Genomic DNA, 19,994 nt, shown 5'->3' with positions numbered 1-19,994 from the left:
ACAAACTAATCTATTGAGGATAAATCTTACAACATAACACCTTTTTTCTCTTTCAAAAACAAATATACAAAAATACTTAACGTCAGACAGAACACAAGCAAAAGTGGGAGATACATATGACAAGTACATCACGGAGGGTAAAACATTAAATATTACAAATAACATTTTTTAATATTAGAGACGTTTTTATACATTTCTTGATTCTTGTAATTGAAATCAATGAGTCAAAAAAAATATTTAAGATCTTTCAAGAAAAATTGAAAGAGGGTAATAGACATTATTTTTGTTTTATGTACATGAAACTTCCCAAGAAGAATTAACGGCTTTAAAGTACAACATAACACTTGTGGACAAGAACGACTGTGTTTGAATGTGTTTAATCCAACACGGAAGCACAGAGAAGTTAAACAGCGCCATCTAGGGCCAATTTACATCATATTTCTTTCACTTTATTTCTGTTAAATGTATACATTTTCGCAGACGCGACTTACATTGCGTTCCATTGGCGTTCCAAAGCACCACACTCTTTCCTTTGAGTTATAATGATACCGTCTGTACCACTTATTTTACATATTAATTTGTATTTTGCAATCAGTTCCAATTTGCTGGGTTGGGTTAATGGGTTTGAAGATGGTTGCTTAGCTGTATACATTTTGCACAGTTTTTTTTTTTTTGGTTTGGAAAGAAAGGAGTCAGTCAGTCACATGGGAAAGTGGGGAAATTCGTTATCTTTCATCACAGTTGTGAGTTTTTGTAAAGGTGTTTGGATAATGTGTTGAGGGGGTGTTGTTGTTTTAGCATCAGCTAGCTGCTTTCCTTGGAATCTTATCAGGCCTGTTTCTCTCTTTGAAGACACAATAACACACTTAACCCCTGTATTACTTTTCAGCCATGACCTGGGCAAAGCTGTCTGGGCTCTAATCACAGCTCTTCTCAGATGATGACAAGATGCTTCAGATTCTTCAGATGACACTGTCAGGTACACTTTTGTCATCTGAAGCAGTCTTATGCAATACACACTTAAAGGCAGAACATTTTAATGGCATTTTACAGTTTACACTGCTTTAAACTATTAAAATAAGCTTTATTTGTACATTTATTTTTACGTTATTGGTCACATTTGTGACCCTGGAGTCTTAAGTAGTGTGGCCAATAGCCAACAATACATTGTATGGGTCAAAATTATTGATTTTTCTCTTAAGCTTCATGTTTCATGAAGATATTTTGTAAATTTTCCACTGTATGTATATATATATATATATATATATATATATATATATATATATATATATATATATATATAAAAGATTTTTTTATTGAGAAAATCACATTTAAAGTTCTTAGCAATACATATTACTACTAAAAATTTATTGATATATATATATATATAAATTATTTTTTTTAGTAGTAATATGCATTGCTAAGAACTTTAAATGTGATTTTCTCAATAAAAAAAATCTTTTTTTTTTTTTTTTTTTTTTGCACTGTTAGATTTCAGATTTTGAAATAGTTGTATCTTATCAAATATTGTCCTATCCCAACAAACCATACATCAAAGCTTATTTATTCAGCTTTCAGATGATGTATAAATTCTGAATAGTTTCAGATTAAAAGTCTGGGACAAGGGTAAATCAATAAAGTTTATTTATAATGGGCATTTAAAAACCAACAAAAATAATAAATGAACGTATAACATAAACATTTTATTTGTATTTTTTATTTATGAGCAGTTGTCAAAGAATAAAACTGAGTGTAATTTTTTATTTATTTTTATCAATTGTTCACTGCTAATATCTTCATTCAGCAGTGACAAGCAGAGAAGTGAATGTGTAGACAGTCAGATAGTTGCTGTTCAATAGGGTTTATGGGCTGAATGGATGTTTACAGTGGTTTATCGTCCAAGCCTGATGAGAAACAAATCAGATTTGTTGAGTTATGACCTGAAATCTTTTTACCTTTCACTTATACCTACTTTTGACCACTTATTTCAGTTAAGTCATAATTTATATAATGATATAAATATAATAAAACTTTTAAAATAAAATGACAAATATATTGCAATAAAAATGTAAATATTTTAAATTAAATAATCATAATAAATTATAGATTAATGATGGTCTAAAATAATAATATATAGTACAAATATTTAAAATAAGCAATAATTCTAAAAATGATCAGATACAGTTGAGGTCAAAAGTTTACATCCCCTTTCAGAATCTGCAAAATGTTGATTATTTTACCAAAATAAGAGGGATCATACAAAATGTATGTATGTTATTTTTTTTATTTAGTACTGACCTGAATAAGATATTTCACATAAAAGGTGTTTACATATAGTCCACAAGAGAAAATAATAGTTGAATTTATAAAAATGACCCCGTTCAAAAGTTTACATACACTTGATTCTTAATACTGTTTTGTTACCTGAATGATCCACAACTGTGTTTTTTTTGTTTAGTGATAGTTGTTCATGGGTCCCTTGTTTGTCCTGAACAGTTAAACTACCTGTTGTTCTTCAGAAAAATTCTTCAGGTCCCACAAACTCTTTGGTTTTCCAGCATTGTTGTGTATTTGAGCCCTTTCCAACAATGACTGTATGATTTTAAGATCCACCTTTTCACACTGAGGACAACTGAGGAACTCATATGCAACTATTACAGGAAATTCAAATGCTCACTGATGCTCCACAAGGAAAAACCATGCATTATGACCTGGGGGTGAAAACTTTTGAAACTTTTGAACAGAATGGAGATGTGCACATTTTTACTTTTATTTTGCCTAAATATAATTTTGTCATTTAGTACTGCCCTTCAGAAGCTACAAAAGATACTTACATGTTTCCCAGAAGACAAAAGAAGTTAAATTTACCTTGATCTTCAAATTCTAAAAGTTTTCACCCCCCCCCCCCCCCCCTTCTGGAACATCTGTATTGGTTGCAAATGAGTCCCCAGTTGTCCTCAGTGTGAAAAGATGGACCTCAAAACCATACAGTCATTGTTGGAAAGGGTTCAAATACACAAAAATGCTGTAAAACCAAAGAATTTGTGAAACCTGAACGATTTTTGTGAAGAACAGCAGTTCAGCAGAACTGTTCAGGACAAATAAGGGACTCATGAACAACTATTACTAAACAAAATAACACAGCTGTGGATCATTCAGGTAGGAACACATTATTAAGTATCTTCTGAAAGGGGTCATTTTTATAAATTCAACTATTAATTTCTCTTGTAGACTATATTTAAACATATTTTATGTGAAATATCTTATTCAGGTCAGTACTAAATAAACAATAACATGCATTTTGTATGATCCCTCTTATTTTGCTAAATAATTTACATTTTGCAGATTCCGAAAGGGGGATGTATTCTTTTGACCTCAACTGTAAGTAAAATACTTTATTTTAAGCTCATAGTTAATTGCTTAAGTTTTACAGTCTCACCTGTTCTCTTCTCCTTCCAGTAGTTTCTTGTAGGTGGCGATCTCAATATCCAGAGCCAGTTTGACGTTCATCAGCTCCTGGTAGTCACGAATATGTCTGGTCATATCATGTTTGGTTTTCTGCAGTGCGTCCTCCAGGGATTTGATTTGTTCTTTCGCTTCAAGCACCGCCTTCTCTCCGCAACGCTCTGTCTCTTTGATTTCCTCCTCCACACGATCACGCTAGAACGATGTATGAGAATTAATACTGCGGTAAAGTGTCACTGTACAAGCTGTTTTCATCCATTTACAGCTCTGGGCTTTAAAGATCCCATCTGTGATAGTATGGAAAGTTATCAGTGCATTTACTGCGGATGCTCATTGTTGTTCTGGTGTTCAACAGCAGATGCCAATATTTGCCATAATGAACAGATGTAGAGAATTATCTTACCTGTAATTTAGCTGAGTCAATCTCATTTTGCAGTCGCGTTATCTTCCTTTTCAAATCAGCTATTGCACCTTTATTATCTTTCAGCTCAGTGTTACACTGCGCCGCCTGTGATGAGATCAAGTCAAACTGTGGACAAAAACACAGGTATATGCACAATTATGACATTATAAATATATTTTAGATGCTGAATTTTGTCATTTTGAATAGTTCTTTGGTGAGACAAATTTTTTGCAAATTTTTTATTTCATATTTGTAGAGTAATTACAGGAAAAAAGCATTGCTTTAAATGGTTTTGAGTGAATTATAGCATGTCAAAAAATTATTTTTAAACTGGTGTCTAAGGGGATTGTGGAAACGTTTAGAGAAAAGCAGTGCAGAAAATGTCAATAAATATATGATTATAATAAATTAAAAAAATTAGATAAATAAAATATGTACAGTCAAACCCAAAAATTTTCATACCCCTGGCAAATTCTGACTTAAAGTTTATTTTTATTCAACCAATTTTTATTTATTTTTTTAACCAGAAATGACACAGGCTTCACCCAAAAGATAATAAGACAATGTACAAGAGGCATCATTGTGGAAAAAAAATATTTCTCAGCTTTTATTTACATTTAAACAAAAAGTGGCATGTCCAAAATTATTCATACCCTTTGCAAACTTGTCACAGAGTACGTTTACATGGACAACAATATTCCGATTTTAACGCGATTAAGACAATACTCTGATTAAGAAGCAACCATGTAAACTGAGATTTTTGATTAATTTAATCCGACTAAAGTCATAATCGGAGTAAACACAAATCGAATTAAGACAGGTGGAGTATTCCTATTTTAGTCGCATTATGGAAGACATGTACACACCTTAATCAGACTATTCCCCTTGTGTAGGACTTTTCGCCACATTTTGTGACAGGATACACACTAATGCTGCGTTCCAGGCAGGTTTTTGAGCTCGTAAATCACGTGTTCAAACCACGACTCAGGACTTTGTAGCGTTCCAGGCAAGTCACGCCAAGCATTTATTATTTTTATAGTATTAATAATTTGATTGCAACGTTATATTGTCCTAAACTCAATTTTTCCACCGTGTGCCACTGAACACCGCACCCCTAGAGGCTTTATTGTTGTTTCTCGGGCTATGTCACCTCAGAACTCAGAACTGGGAGTACGTCGTCGATCTAGTACGAGTTCACGGGTGGGAATTCACGGGTTTGAGTGCCGTTCCAGTGCACTTTAACGGGTAGAAGTTTGGAAAAACACGGGTAACGGGTTGTCTGGAACGCGGCATAACGCTCTCAGTTGGTTGCGCTTTGGTTTCATTTTTATTTATTTATATTTTGCTACAACATGGGCTTAATCAATGCTCATTGCTGATAAATAGCCTAGTTTGTTATCATAATTTTTAGTTTTATGGAAACGTTTTTAACATTCAACCCCCTTTTTCATTAGTATAATTTGTAAGTATTTATTTTAATTTTGTGAACGGGATTTCCGCTATTGGAATGTCTTAGGATGCTTTTTACTTTTACTATCGAATTCATGATCTTGGTTTTGCTTGCATATATAAGGCTACACCTATCAATTTTAAGATTAAAACAAATTCTTAAAAGATGGATTTGTTATTTTTAATTAAACAGCATAACAAAAATAAATTAAAACTAGCTTATATAGCATTTATTAACAAAAACTAATAAGACGAGGCATGGACTCCATCACATGCTGTTATATGCCGACTAAACAATTTATTACAGGGCGCGCAAACACTGAGCAATCAAAATAATTAATAAAAAAAATAATAAAAGAAAGCCTCCAAAGCGTAATGTGAGGTAAACGGCAAAGATAACAGGGTTTTCTAAATGAAAACAAACAAAAAAGTAAAACTAAACTGGCTTTCGGTGACTGTGCTTGCGTGTGTTTTTTTTTTTCTTTTCTTTTTTTTGTCCTAAAAACTGACTGGCTCTGAAACGCTCGCTGTATGGATCAGACGCTTTGGAGCAGCACAGCACGCACTCGCACAAATGCGACCACGGCAAATTTTAACTCACACATTCTAAAATATTTGTTGCATATGTCCAGTGCCACTTCAAGCTTTTGTAAAATTAAAACCCAAACATCCAAAAGTCTATAAGGAAGATGAACTGATAGCGTCGCGTGTGGACGCAATGATGTGTGTCATTAATCGATCTATGTACTATAACATGTAAAACGGGAACATGAAAGGAATATTCTAAAAGCAACTCATGTAAACAGCTTAATCATATTATTGTCTTATTCAGAATAAGGTCATTAATTAGATTACTGGTGTCCATGTAAACGTAGTCACAGTCAATGGAAAAATCCAAAGTTCTATACCATTCCAAATAGTCCAAGCTGTTCTAAAGCATCCTAATTATCCCAATTCATTGGGAACAGCTGTTTTAATCAACTCAACAGGTGAAAAACAGAAGCTCTCTGCTGTTGGTTTGTGGACAGTCATGGCTAAGACAAAGGAGCTCACTGAGGACCTGCGGCAGCACATTGTGGCTGCTCACAAGTCAGGAAATGGCTGTAAGACCATATCTAAATGTTTTGAAGTATGAAATATTAATTAAAAAAACAAGACGTTCCAGACTGTGAAAAATCTCAGAGGATGTGGTCCGAAGCCAAAAGTGACAGCTGTGCTGGCCAGGACGATAAAGTAAAAAAGAATCCAATGATCACCACCAAGGCCATCTTGATGAATCTGGGCTCTGCTGGTGGCAACATCTCAAGGCAGACAGTCCAACGGACACTGCACACCACTGGGTTTCACGGACACAGACCGTGAGGACACCACTTCTCCAGATAAGGCACACAAAAGCCCATTTAGCCTTTGCAAATGCTTATCTGGACAAAAAAAAATATCTTCTGTTCTTCTGTTTTATGGTCAGATGAAACAAAAATTGAATTGTTTTACCACAATGATGTAGCCTTCATTTGGCGTAAAAAAGGAGAAGCCTTCAAGCCTAAGAACACCATCCCCACTGTCAAACATGGTGGTGGGAACCTAATGTTTTGGGGGTGTTTTTTAGCCGGTGGCCCAGGGAACCTAATCACAGCAAACGGCACCATGAAAAAGGAGCAATACATCAAAATTCTCAACAACAACATCATTCAGTCTGCAGAGAAACTTGGCCTTGGGCACCAGTGGACATTTCAGCACGACAACGACCCACAACACACAGCAAAAGTGGTGAAGAAATGGTTAGCAGGCAAAAACATTAATGTTTTGCAGTGGCCCAGCCAGAGTCCTGACTTAAGTCCAATTGAGAATCTGTGGAGGGAGCTAAAGATCAGGGTGATGGCAAGGAGACCCTCAAACCTGAAAGAGTTGTACCTCATCACTAAAGGGCAGCCGTGGCCTAATGGTTAGAGAGTCGGACTTGCAGGTTCGAGTCTCAGGTCCGGCAGGGATTGTAGGTGGGGGAGTGAATTACCAGCGCTCTCTCCACCCTCAATACCACGACTGAGGTGAGTCCCTTGAGCAAGGCACCGATCCCCCAACTGCTCCCCGGGCGCCGCAGCAATGGCTGCCCACTGCTCTGGGTGTGTGTTCACGGTGTGTGTGTGTGTGTGTGTGTGTGTGTGTGTGTGTGTGTGTGTGTGTGTGTGTGTTCACTACTGTGTGTGTGCACTTGGATGGGTTAAATGCAGAGCACAAATTCCTAGTATAGGTCACCATACTTGGCCTCACTTCACCTCCTTTCCTAAAGATGAATGAGTTGAGACATGCAAAAAGCTGGTCAGTACTTATAGAGAGTGTTTGATTGCTGTAATAGCCAATAAAGGCTTTTCTATTAATTATTATTAATTATTATTATTATTATTATGTCATTTCCAGTCAAAGAAAAACTTGCTGGTTGAATAAAAGTAACTTTAAGTCAGAATTTGCCAGGGGTAAGAATAATTTTAGGCTTGACTGTATTTTCATTAAAATATGTTTAAAAATTACTTTTATTAAATAAAAAATATAACATTGTCAAAGTGTAAAATAAAATACATTTTTAACATAATTTCAGTCTTTATGCATTAAAATATATAGCTTTAATTTATATATAAATTTTAGGATGAGGTCGTTTGCATGAGGACGATCATATTTGGAAGTTTGGAGATTGAAAACCCCCTGCATTAAACCATTTAAAATTTGAAAACATGCATGTATAAAATGCTATGCTATGCAAGTCTGTGATTTCATTAGTTTAAAACATGAGAACCTGCAGGAAATAACAAATGAGGTCTCAGGATCTCAGTTGTTCTTTGCAGGGATTAAATAGGTAAATGGAGACTTTTGCTTAAGGCTTAATAATCTCATGTTTCTCCTCTAGTGTTTCAGAAGACATTACAGCATTGTCTTAAAAAGTCAGAGCTGTGATCTTCACCTTGTTCTTATACCAGGCCTCAGCTTCCTTTCGGCTGGATGCTGAAATCTCCTCATGCTGTCTCTTCACGTCATCAAGGATCTTCTCCATGTTCAGCTGCCTGCTGTTGTCCATCTGCACCACAATGTCCGTGTCCTTCTCGTCAGCCTGCAGCTCACGCATCTCCTACAGAGACAGAGAGGTGAAGTAAAGTCCTCTGATTAATCTCAGGATGTTCTGGTGTTTCATTCATGCAGGGCAGATTGCATTACCTGTTCATAGAAGCTCTTGAAAAAGTTCAGGTCTTCCAGCATTGATGCTATTTTCTCTTCCATGGCATTTTTATTCAAGTATGTAGCATCCACTTCCTGTCAGGAGGACATTTATATTTGTTAGCTTGGTGGATTCTTGGTATATTATCATTACTTGTCATCTGATGCTATTTATCTTCTGCAACTAGATTTGTCTTACCTTTTTCAGAATAACAAACTCATTTTCAGCCGTGTTTCTGTTGTTAATCTCATCTTCATATCTGTAGAAGAAACTGAATTTTATCATACACATCTTTTCTTGACTTGACTTTTGTTGTTGTTATTAATAAAATATATTATAATTGTTTTTATTTATTGAATATATGTATATATAGACAGGTAGATAGATAGATAGATAGATAGATAGATAGATAGATAGATAGATAGATAGATAGATAGATAGATAGATAGATAGATAGATAGATAGATAGATAGATAGATACATATACAGATAGATTTTAAAATTTATACAGTGAGGTCAATAAGTATTTGATCAACCTGTGATTTTGCAAGTTCTCTTACTTAGAAATCATGGTGGGGTCTACAATTTTCAGCATAGGTGCATTTCCACTGTGAGAGACAGAATCTAAGAATAAAAATCCGGAAATCACATTGTATGATTTTTTAACAATTTATTTGTCAATTACTGTGTCAAATAAGTATTTGATCACCACCAGATTTCTGACCCTCAAAGACCTGTTATTTTGCTTTTAGATAGTCAAGCTACACTCTGCTCATGATTTTAAATTAGTAGCACCTATTTGAGGTCGTTAGCTGTCATAAAGACAACTGTGCACCCCACAATCAGCCAAAGTCTAAGTAGCAACATGGGCAAAACCAAAGAGCTGTCAAAAGACACAAGAGACAAAATTGTAGACCTTCACAAAGCTGGAAAGGGCTACGGGGCAGTTGCCAAGCAGCTTGGTGAAAAAAGAACAACTGTTGGAGCAATTGTCAGAAAATGGAAGAGGCTAATGATGACTGTCAATGTCCCTCGGACTGGGGCCCCACAGAAGATTTCTCCTCGTGGGGTATCAATGATGCTAAGAATGGTGAAGAATCAGCCCAGAACTACACGGGGGGAGCTGGTCAATGCCGTGAAGAGAGCTGGGACCATCCTTTCCAAGGCTACTATCAGTAATACACTAAGACGTCATGGTTTAAAACCTTGCATCGCACGGAAGGTTCCCCTGCTTAAGTCAGCCCATGTCCAGGCCCGTCTGAAGTTTGCGGGACCATCTGGCGTCATGGGAGAAAGTCCTGTGGTCAGACGAAACCAAAGTAGAACTTTTTGGTCTTAACTCCGTGTTTGGAGGAAGAAGAATGATGAGTATCATCCCAATAATACCATACCTACAGTGAAGCATGGGGCTGGAAGCATCATGCTCTGGGGGTGTTTTTCTGCACAGGGGACAGGACGACTGCACTGTATTAAGGAGAGGATGAACGGGGCCATGTATTGTGACATATTGGGCAAAAACCTCTTTCCCTCAGTCAGAGCATTAAAGATGGGTCGTGGCTGGGTCTTCCAACCTGACAATGACCCCAAAGCACACAGCCAGGAAAACCAAGGAGTGGCTCCGTAAGAAGCATATCAAGGTTCTGGAGTGGCCTAGCCAGTCTCCAGACCTAAATCCAATAGAAAATCTTTGGAGGGAGCTAAAACTCTGTGTTGCTCAGCAACAGCCCCGAAACCTGACAGATCTAGAGAAGATCTGTTTGGAGGAGTAAGCCAAAATCCCTCCTGCAGTGTGTGCAAACCTGGTGAAGAACTACAGGAACCGTTTGACCTCTGTAATTGTTAACAAAGGCTTCTGTACCAAATATTAATTTTTTTGACTCAAGTGATCAAATACTTATTTGACACAGTAATTCACAAATAAAGTGTTAAAAAAAATCATACAAATGTGATTTCCGGATTTTTATTTTTAGATTCTGTCTCTCACAGTGGAAATGCACCTATGCTGAAAATTGTAGACCCCTCCTTGATTTCTAAGTAAGAGAACTTGCAAAATCACAGGGTAATCAAATACTTATTGACCTCACTCACTGTATATTATATATGGGAAAAAATTATGAAAATTAACCAAAAACTAACTACAACAAGTTGAAGTACCCAAAATATTATAAGTAATAAATAGAAATCTTTTAAAAATTAAAATAGAAATCTTAAAAGCAACAAAACTAAAAAAAAGACAAAAGCAAATTACTAAAACTTAAATATAAAGCAGAAAATATTTTTCAAAATATTGATTACTAAAAATATAATTTTTGTAATGAAAAATGTTAATATTATATATTAATAATTATATTTATTACATTTTAGAAATTGTATTAATTTGTAGTATAATGGTGGATATGACACTGGGTAAAATATCATAATTAATACAGTTGTTTAACTGTTAATAATAGTTTTCCTATATTAACCATATAGCATTATTAATAATATAGTAGAGTATTGGATCTTCAAAATCTATGGAACCCCATTTCTGCCACTGAATAAAAAAGGTAATAGCGAGTTTATATCTTGCAATTCTGATTTTTTATATTGTGAGATATAAACTTGCAATTCAGATTTTCTTTTCTCAGAATTATGTGATATAAACTCACAATTGCAAGAAATAAAGTCAAAATTGCGAGATAACTTACATTACTGACTTTTTCTCGGAAATGTGAGTTTGAATCTCACAACTCCAACTTTTTTCTTGCAATTCTGACTTTTTAAAGAAATAAAGTCAGAATTGCTAGATAAAAACTTACAATTCTGCCTTTTTTCTTGGAAAGTGACAATTTCAGCTTTTTTCTTGCAACTCTGACTTTTTTTCTCAGAATTGTGAGATATAAACTCGCAATTGCAAGTTATAAAGTCAGAATTGTAAGATATAAACGTGCAATTCTGACTTTTTTCTCAGAATTTTGTGATATAAACTCACAATTGCAAGAAATAAAGTCAGAATTGCTAGATAAAACTCACAACTATGACTTTTTTGTGAGATATAACCTCGCAATTGCAAGTTATAAAGTCAGAATTGTAAGATATAAACTTTTATTCTCAGAATTATGTTATATAAACTCACAGTTGCAAGAAATAAAGTCAGAATTGTGAGATAAAAACTGACAATTCTGACTTTTTGTCTTGCAATTCAGATTTTTTTTCTCAGAATTGTGAGATATAAACTCGCAATTGCAAGTCATAAAGTCAGAATTACGAGACAAAGTCGCAATTCTGAGAAATAAAGTCAGAACTGTGAGATACAAACTCACAATTCTGACGTTTTTCTCAGAATTGTGAGTTAAGTCATAATTACAATATCCAAAAAAGTTCATATTGCGAGTTTTTATTTTCAATTCTGATTATTTCTTGCAATTGAGTTTATGTTGTGCAATTCTGAGAACAAATGTAAGAATTGTGAGTCAATTCTGACTTCATAACTCGCAATTGCAGAAAAAAAACCACAATTTCTTGGCATACTACACGTATTGTCAAGTGAATTACTACTACAGTAGCTATGAACACTTGGTATTTTGGCTGAAACTGTGGTTTTCATTGTAAATATTTGTAAGGAATGTTGTTGTTTACATGATTTTACATTTAAATCTGAAATAATATTGAATATTGAATGTAACCTTAAGAATACTGAGATCAATATTAAGATGTTGCTCTGTGTTGTTGATAGAATGAAACCGAACACCAATGTCTTGTTTGGAGACAGGCTCAAGACTTAAGATGAAGGGTGTGATTACTGACCTGCGTTTTTGTTCCTCAACCTGTGCGTGGACATTCCTGAGCTCGACGTCCAGGTGTTCTTTGTCTTTGTTCACCCGCTCTAGCTGTGCCCGCAGGGAAGTGATGTAGGACTTCAGCATGGGCTCCAGTTTAGAATCGGGTTTGGACTCTTTCTGTAGCAGCTGCCATTTAGTCTCCAAAAGCTTGTTCTCCTGCTCTAGTTTACGGACCTGTGAGAATATTTGGATGCTCTTACAACATGACTGAGAATTATGTTTCATTTAATTAACAACTTTGATGTTACTCTTAAAAGTCCTTTGGGGTAATAAAATACAATAGACAATAGTTGTCATACAGTAAGTGCAGAGCTATAAAATGAATGTGAATAGCAGCTCAGATCATTTGATCTTGTGAGAACGAAATGAGAAATATTTGAGTTTGTATTGAAAATCAGCCAATCTGAACACAGTTTGTGACATTGTCGAGATCATTGCTGATACTCTAGGAGACACGTAAGATTGTTTTGAGTCTTTTTTTGTTTGTTTGTTTTCATTTTTATCTCATTGCCATCAAGGATAAACAATTGAGATATCTCATTTGTGACCTTTCTCTCATACCTGTCAACAGATGTGGTGGCTGAGATTGTAATAATAATAAAAAAACAAAAATTATATATATATATATATATATATATATATATATATAAAATATAATATATATAATAAAAATAAAATATATATAAAAAAATCTCTTTTTCTATCACATTTGTGACTTTTCTTTTATACGGGTTAACAGATCTGGTGAGTGAGATAAAAATAATAATAAAAAAACTAAAACAAAACAAAAAAAAATACGTTATATATACAGTACAGACCAAAAGTTTGGACACACCTTCTCATTCAGGTGTGTCCAAACGTTTGGTCTGTACTGTAGATATGAATTCAACTGAAAAAACTTGTGAAAAAATATCTTTCAGGTGGTCAAATAGCAAATAGTGGAGATCTGCAGCCACCTACTGGTAAAAGTTATTTGTAGTTGTTTTTTTTTACTTTTAAAGTGCCCCTATTATGCCTTTTCAAATATGATATTTCATGTAGTGTGTCATGTAGCTGTATGTGAACATAAACTATCTGCAAAGTTGTGACGCCGACAGTGCACTATAAATGAAGTTTTTATCTATCAAAAAAAAGAGTCGGCTCACATTCGCCTAAACAAGTCGTCAGCAATTCGAATCTTTTTCTGTAACGGCCACACGTCACGAGCTACACATTTGCGTAATGTCCGCCCACATTTTTATGTCGCGAACAACTTGCCCTCCCACAAACAGTAGGCCTACCATACCATTTTCACGTGTATTACATCATGTCAAGAAGGCGTCCTGCTCTGTGAGAGTGAATTTGTTTTATATGCCCTTCCGAAAGATGAAACTACCAAGAATGAGTGGTTAACATTAATTTTTTCAACACCTCAGCAGTCCAATTCCAATCTTGTGTTGTGTTCGCGTCATTTTACTCATGACTGATTTTCCAATCTTGGGGAGTAACGTTACAATGCGAGATTCACCAAACGCTTGGTTTTAAAAAATGGATTAGTGCCCGGTTTATTTGGACCGGCTTGCTCCTCTGAACTTCTACCTGTAAGTATAATTAATAATTGATGATTGTATTTTCTAGCGATCGTTCAAAATACGTCTTTGTGTAGGTTATGGTGTGTAACAACCCCGCACATGTCTTGGTAACTGGCTAACTTGCGTTTCTGTAGTTCTGTTGTTCAGCTGTGAGTGCAATGTAGTCTAAAAATTGTGATTGATGCAGCTTGACTGTCTGTCTGCCTTATTAGTTTAAGTAATGATAATGATAAACGATGGCTTAACGCAGTGTTATGGATTGTACAGTGTTGAAGTTCACAACGTAGAGGTGTGCCCGGTTCGCTTACAAAAGCAAATTGCAAGCACTTTCCACAGTTAGCATATGACACCCACTGAGAAACGTCCTGCTCCAGTCCTACTTGCGAAACAGTTTCTTGTCGATGTGCCACTTCAACCGTTTCATCGTCAGACTCCGGCTCGAATTGATAGGGTAAAATCGAGGCTATGTTTTCTATATTGACAGGTCTCCGCAGCTGTCATTCAGTTATGCCAATGGGCGTTTCGTTTTGCGCTGTAGCGGTAGACCAATCCAAAAGGACTGCACCATCTGACCAATCACAGCAGTGAGGGCTCACTGAAAGGAGGGGTTTAGAGAGACTGATTCTTCGAACTGCTTCAAACAAGTCGTTTACGAATCATTTAGAAACGGGGTAAAATTAAATCTAATTTTGGAGAAAACTAAAGTGTTTTTTGAACTTGCATACATGTAAACCTGTTTTAAGAGACTAATACAACAATATTAACTACCTTTAAAATGGCATAATAGGGGCACTTTAAAACTGGATTTTCCAAAAGATGGGCAAAAATCTTACACTAAACCATGTGAAATTATCCATGTTATCCCCATGAATTAAAGTTAGAAATGTGGGTCTTTTATAAAGTGAATTTTACATAAAAAAGCAGTTTTTGTATAAAAACTAGGGGTGGGCATAGATTAATTTTTTTAATCTAGATTAATCTAGATTAAATCTTGGAATTAATCTAGATTAATCTAGATTAAAATGGCTAATTTGAATTCGGCTGAAGGCATTTTCAGAATATGTGTGGTACCCAAATAATGACTAAAAGTAAGTCTTTGAGAACGGGTTTCTCAAGCCAGGTGGCGCATTGTACCAGGCACTCATCTCCTGTTTCCAAAATGCATCACAAACTGCTTGACAATTGCATTTACAACATAATTACCTATACAAACTTGTGTAACCATGCACTTCTGCGCAAAAGGCTGCACGACGTGCATAGTCTTCCATTAAACTGCGTTGCTTTTAGAAGCGTCAATTCAGTTGTTGCATATAGTTAAATGTCTTTATTTCGGGATTATCAAAGTAAATTATAACTAAAACTTGAGATTTTACTGGGGCACAGCAGATTTTCACTGGGGCACGTGCCCCAGTAAAAAGGGTCTAGCAACGCACCTGCCCTGAAGCGGCTTCACTGCTGCATCCATGGCATGTTTGCACGTCTCATTTGATGTGGTAATTTCACAGAAGTTGAAGACTCGTTCTCGCCCCCTACAGTGCAATTCCACTAGGTATACGTCATCCGCTCTCAAATATCAAGGTGAAAGTCATCATAGCTTGCGTAGTTTAGACCCAGCTCCCAACCCAACTTTGAGAATAGATTAACGGCGATATTTTTTTTATCGCCCGATAAGAGTCTCACGTTAACGCAGCACGTTAACGCCGATAACGGCCCACCACTAATAAAAACCCATTTAAAAAATATTTATTTATTAATTTATATATATTTAAAAAATATCACTAACCCACTGAAAACTACACAAATGTAGAGTAAAAACTTTAATAAACAGTAAAAAATATACAGTACAGACCAAAAGTTTGAACCAAGCGTCCCATTGACTCCCCATGTTAAAATGCCCAACTTTACAGCAGAAAAAAACATGTTTACAGCCTGGTTCAAAAAGTGGTTTTAGACTATATATCTAATTTCGCCCTTCATGTCAACTGTGAGGGGGGTGAATTTTTTTTTATAACTCATCCGTGTAAGTTATATTAAGCCGTAAAGTTCTGCATAATTAAGGGCGCGGCCACTTGAGTGACGGGGGATTGCCGCTGCTGTCACCAAGTGGGCGTGGTTTCAACACCCAGCTCCACCCACGTCCCGCCTCTTTCCCATTTTCGATTATCCGGGAGTGACGCGCGATGACGCGATTCCAAGATGGCGACGGGGAATCCCGCCCACTGTAGACTTTTTCCTGAACACGGAAGTAAGTCCGACTCTTAACTGAAAGAATGCTTTGCATTTCCGGTCTGCATTGTTTCTAGTCAAATTAGGGTACATACCGAGCTAATAAACTAATGTTAAATCTATTAAAATGTTTTTAAAAAGCACATGGCTCCATAGCGGCATCACTTGGCAATGTCGCAATGACCGTCATTTGTCAGTGCCTCACTTTAATGAGTGTGTAGATGACACGAAGCAGCGGACGTTAGCTACATTAAAAACAGATGGGCTATTTGAATGGGTTCCTATGGAAACCGGAACAGAAAAGCATTCAATCTGACATTAGAATTCGTAATGGTGGCGCTCATCGTTTACTCAGGAAAAAGGTCTATACACGTTTTTCCTGAACACGGAAGTAAGTCCGACTCTTAACTGAAAGAATGCTTTGCATTTCCGGTCTGCATTGTTTCTAGTCAAATTAGGGTATATTCCGAGCTAATAAACTAATGTTAAACCTATTAAAATGTTTTCAAAAAGCACATGGCTCCATAGCGCCATCACTTGGCAATGTCGCAATGACCGTCATTTGTCAGTGCCTCACTTTAATGAGTGTGTAGATGACACGAAGCAGCGGACGTTAGCTACATTAAAAACAGATGGACGCTATTTGAATGGGTTCCTATGGAAACCGGAACAGAAAAGCATTCAATCTGACGTTAAAATTCGTAATGGCGGCGCTCATCGTTTACTCAGGAAAAAGGTCTATAGGCTTCAAAATCACTCTGCAGAAACCTACGGGTGACGTCACGGACACTACTTCCATATTTTTTCCAGTCTATGGTTTGAACACACCTTCTCATTCATTTGAGTGAGAAGGTGTGTCCAAACTTTTGGTCTGTACTGTATACAGTATATAATGTAATAATGTAATATAATAAATATACAGATCTGGCTGCTGAAATTTATAAGTAAGTAAGTACATAAATAAATAATAGGCTACCTTTCTCCTACAAGTAAATAATAAATCTGGCTGCTGAGAGTAAAGTAAAAAAAGAAAATATATATATATATTTTTACAAATAAATTATAAAGATAAAATAAAAATAAGACAAAATTCTGAATGAATAAGAAATAAATAAAATAAAATAAAATAGTTTCTTCTGATTGACAGATCTGGCTGCTAAAATAATTTTTTAAAAAGTATAAATTTGTATAAAATATATTTATATGTATAAAAAAGACAAAACTCTGAATTAATAAATGAATGAATGAATAAAAAATACAAACAATTATTTTCTCCTGATTGTCAGATCTGGCTGCTGAAATTAAAAAAAAAAAAAAGTATAAATATGTATAAAAAATATATAAATTAGTCTAAAAAAAAAGAGACAAAACTCTGAAAGAATGAGTGAATGAATAAAAAATAAAGTAAAATAAAATCTTTTCTCCTGATCGACAGATCTGGCTGCTGAAATTAAAAATAGATAAATACATGTCTCCTACAGGTTAATAACCAATCTGGCTGCTGAGATTAGAAGAAAGACTAAAACATAAAATAAAATCTTTTCTCCTGATTGACAGATCTGGCTGCTGAAATTAAAATAAATAAATAAAGAAGTAAATACCTACTTAAATAATACTTTTCTCCTACAAATAACAAATCTGGCCACTGAGAGTAAAATATAAAATAAGAAATAAAATTGTACAAACAAATAAATCTCACCTACAGGTTATTAGCAGATCTAGCATGCTTAGATGATAGATAGATAGATAGATAGATAGATAGATAGATAGATAGATAGATAGATAGATAGATAGATAGATAGATAGATAGATAGATAGATAGATAGATAGATAGATAGTAATGTACTGTATTATGTGCAATAAGCAGGGTGAAACACTTAGAGATATTTCTCACCTTGTCAATGAAGGAGGCAAAACGATTGTTGAGAGCTTTGATTTCTTCTTTTTCCTGGATCTTCACAGCCTGCAGGTCTGGGTCCAGTTTAAGATCCACAGGAGTTAGGAGACTGGTGTTAACAGACACAGCCCCGATGGGGGCCGCAGCCGGCGACACATTCCCAAACCCAAAATACGAGTTACCCTGCCGGGGTATTTGTTCTCCGGCGCGGGGGTTCGAGCCCACTGAGCGGCTGCTGAAGTTGTTATTGGAGGCACTCATGGCAACAGACAAAGAGATGGAGAGGTGTGCTACAGAGGGATGACAGGAAAATAGGTGGTGCTTCCTGAGAACTCGGCTACTTATACACTGACAGGTGGGTGTGTTTTTGTGTATAAATGAAAATATACCAACATTCCTTACTCTGAAAAAACCTGTTTTGCCCACCAACCGTCCAGAGCAAACATGCTCCACATTCATTCACACTCACGCAACTGAAAGGACGAGCAGGACTACTGTTCACAGATCTCAGTTCTGAGATATCAGATATGTCAAGAGATCTACCTTTGATTATGAGAATATTTCCTGTTCCTAATTGTCAAAAATATGTGATGAATGCACAGTAGGGTGGCAGTGTTAGCTGAAGGTGCTGTTTTGAGTTTCTTTTGCATGTATTTCTTGCTTTTGTATGATTTTAGTCAAATTTACGAGAACAAGTCAATATTTTGAGAATAAAGTCGAAATTACGAGAATAAAGTAGCAATATGAGATAGAAGTTGAAATATTTAAGAATGGTCAAAATTATTAGAATAGAATCTAAATATTTTGAGAATAAAGTCCAAATATTTTGATAATAGAATCAAAATTATGAGAATAAAGTTGAAATATTTTGATAAGAAAGTCAATTTTACGACAACAGTCTATATATTTTGATAATAAGGTCAAAATTACTAGAACAATATCAAAATATTTTGATAATATAGTCAAAATTATAAGAATAAAGCCAAATTTATGAGAATAATGTCTTAATATTTTAAGAATAAAGTCAAAATATTTTGATAATTAAGTCAAAATTATGAGAATAAGGTCAAAACATTTTGACAATAGTCAAAATTACAAGAATAAAGTCTAAATCTTTTGATTTTTAAAGTCAAAGTTACAAGAATAGTAAACATATTTTGATAATTAAGTAAAAACTACAAGACATTAAAATATTTTGATTTCATTCTCATAATTTTGACTTTATTCTGAAAATATTGTCTTTATTCTCATATTTTGAAGTCTAAATATTTTGATAATAAAGTCAAATTTACGAGAATAAAGTCAATATTTTCAGAATAAAATCTAAATATTTTAATAATAAAGTCAAAATTATGAGAATAAAGTCAAAATATTTTGACAATAGTCAAAATTACAAGAATAAAGTTTAAATCTTTTGATTTTTAAAGTCAAAGTTACAAGAATAGTCAACATATTTTGATAATATTTTGATAAAGGAAAAATTACAAGACATTAAAATATTTTGATTTTATTCTCATAATTTTGACTTTATTCTGAAAATATTTTGTCTTTATTCCCTTGTTTTGATAACAAAGTTTTAAATATTTTGATAATGAAGTCAAATTTACAGGAATAAAGTCAATATTTTGAGAATAAAGTTAAAATTACAAGACTAAAGTTGTAGCAACACGAGAATGAAGTCAAAATATTTTGATAATAAAGTCAAAATTATGAGAATAAAGTGGGATTATTAGCAGAAATCATGCAATGTGTGTCATATACTTAAAGGGAATCTTCGAATGCATTACATCGTTATTTGCAGTGAGCCAGCCACCCAATAAATACTGTTAATATAAAATAAAGTCTCAGCTTTCAAATGCAGTCAGTTTTATTGCGAAATTACGAACAATATGTCTTGCAATAATGTTTTTTCACGCTCTTTAAAGGAGTAGTTTCAGAACAAGAATTTACAGATAAA

General features: G+C 34.8%; 1 protein-coding gene across 1 annotated transcript; it reads right to left on the bottom strand.

Annotated features, from left to right (window-relative positions):
* Positions 1 to 1,852: 1,852 nt before the first annotated feature.
* Positions 1,853 to 18,483, bottom strand: LOC141287752 (keratin, type II cytoskeletal cochleal). Its single transcript, XM_073819884.1, is given in 9 exon segments — positions 1,853 to 1,904; positions 3,440 to 3,660; positions 3,869 to 3,994; positions 8,271 to 8,435; positions 8,522 to 8,617; positions 8,721 to 8,781; positions 12,309 to 12,517; positions 18,035 to 18,327; positions 18,468 to 18,483. Coding segments are annotated over 9 exon segments (1,239 nt in total).
* Positions 18,484 to 19,994: the final 1,511 nt, after the last annotated feature.

The sequence above is a fragment of the Garra rufa genome, chromosome 15 (assembly GCF_049309525.1).
Source record: "Garra rufa chromosome 15, GarRuf1.0, whole genome shotgun sequence".
NCBI lineage: Eukaryota > Metazoa > Chordata > Actinopteri > Cypriniformes > Cyprinidae > Garra > Garra rufa.
The sequence above is the reverse complement of the archived record's forward strand: the minus strand, read 5'-3'. Positions and strand labels throughout refer to the sequence as shown.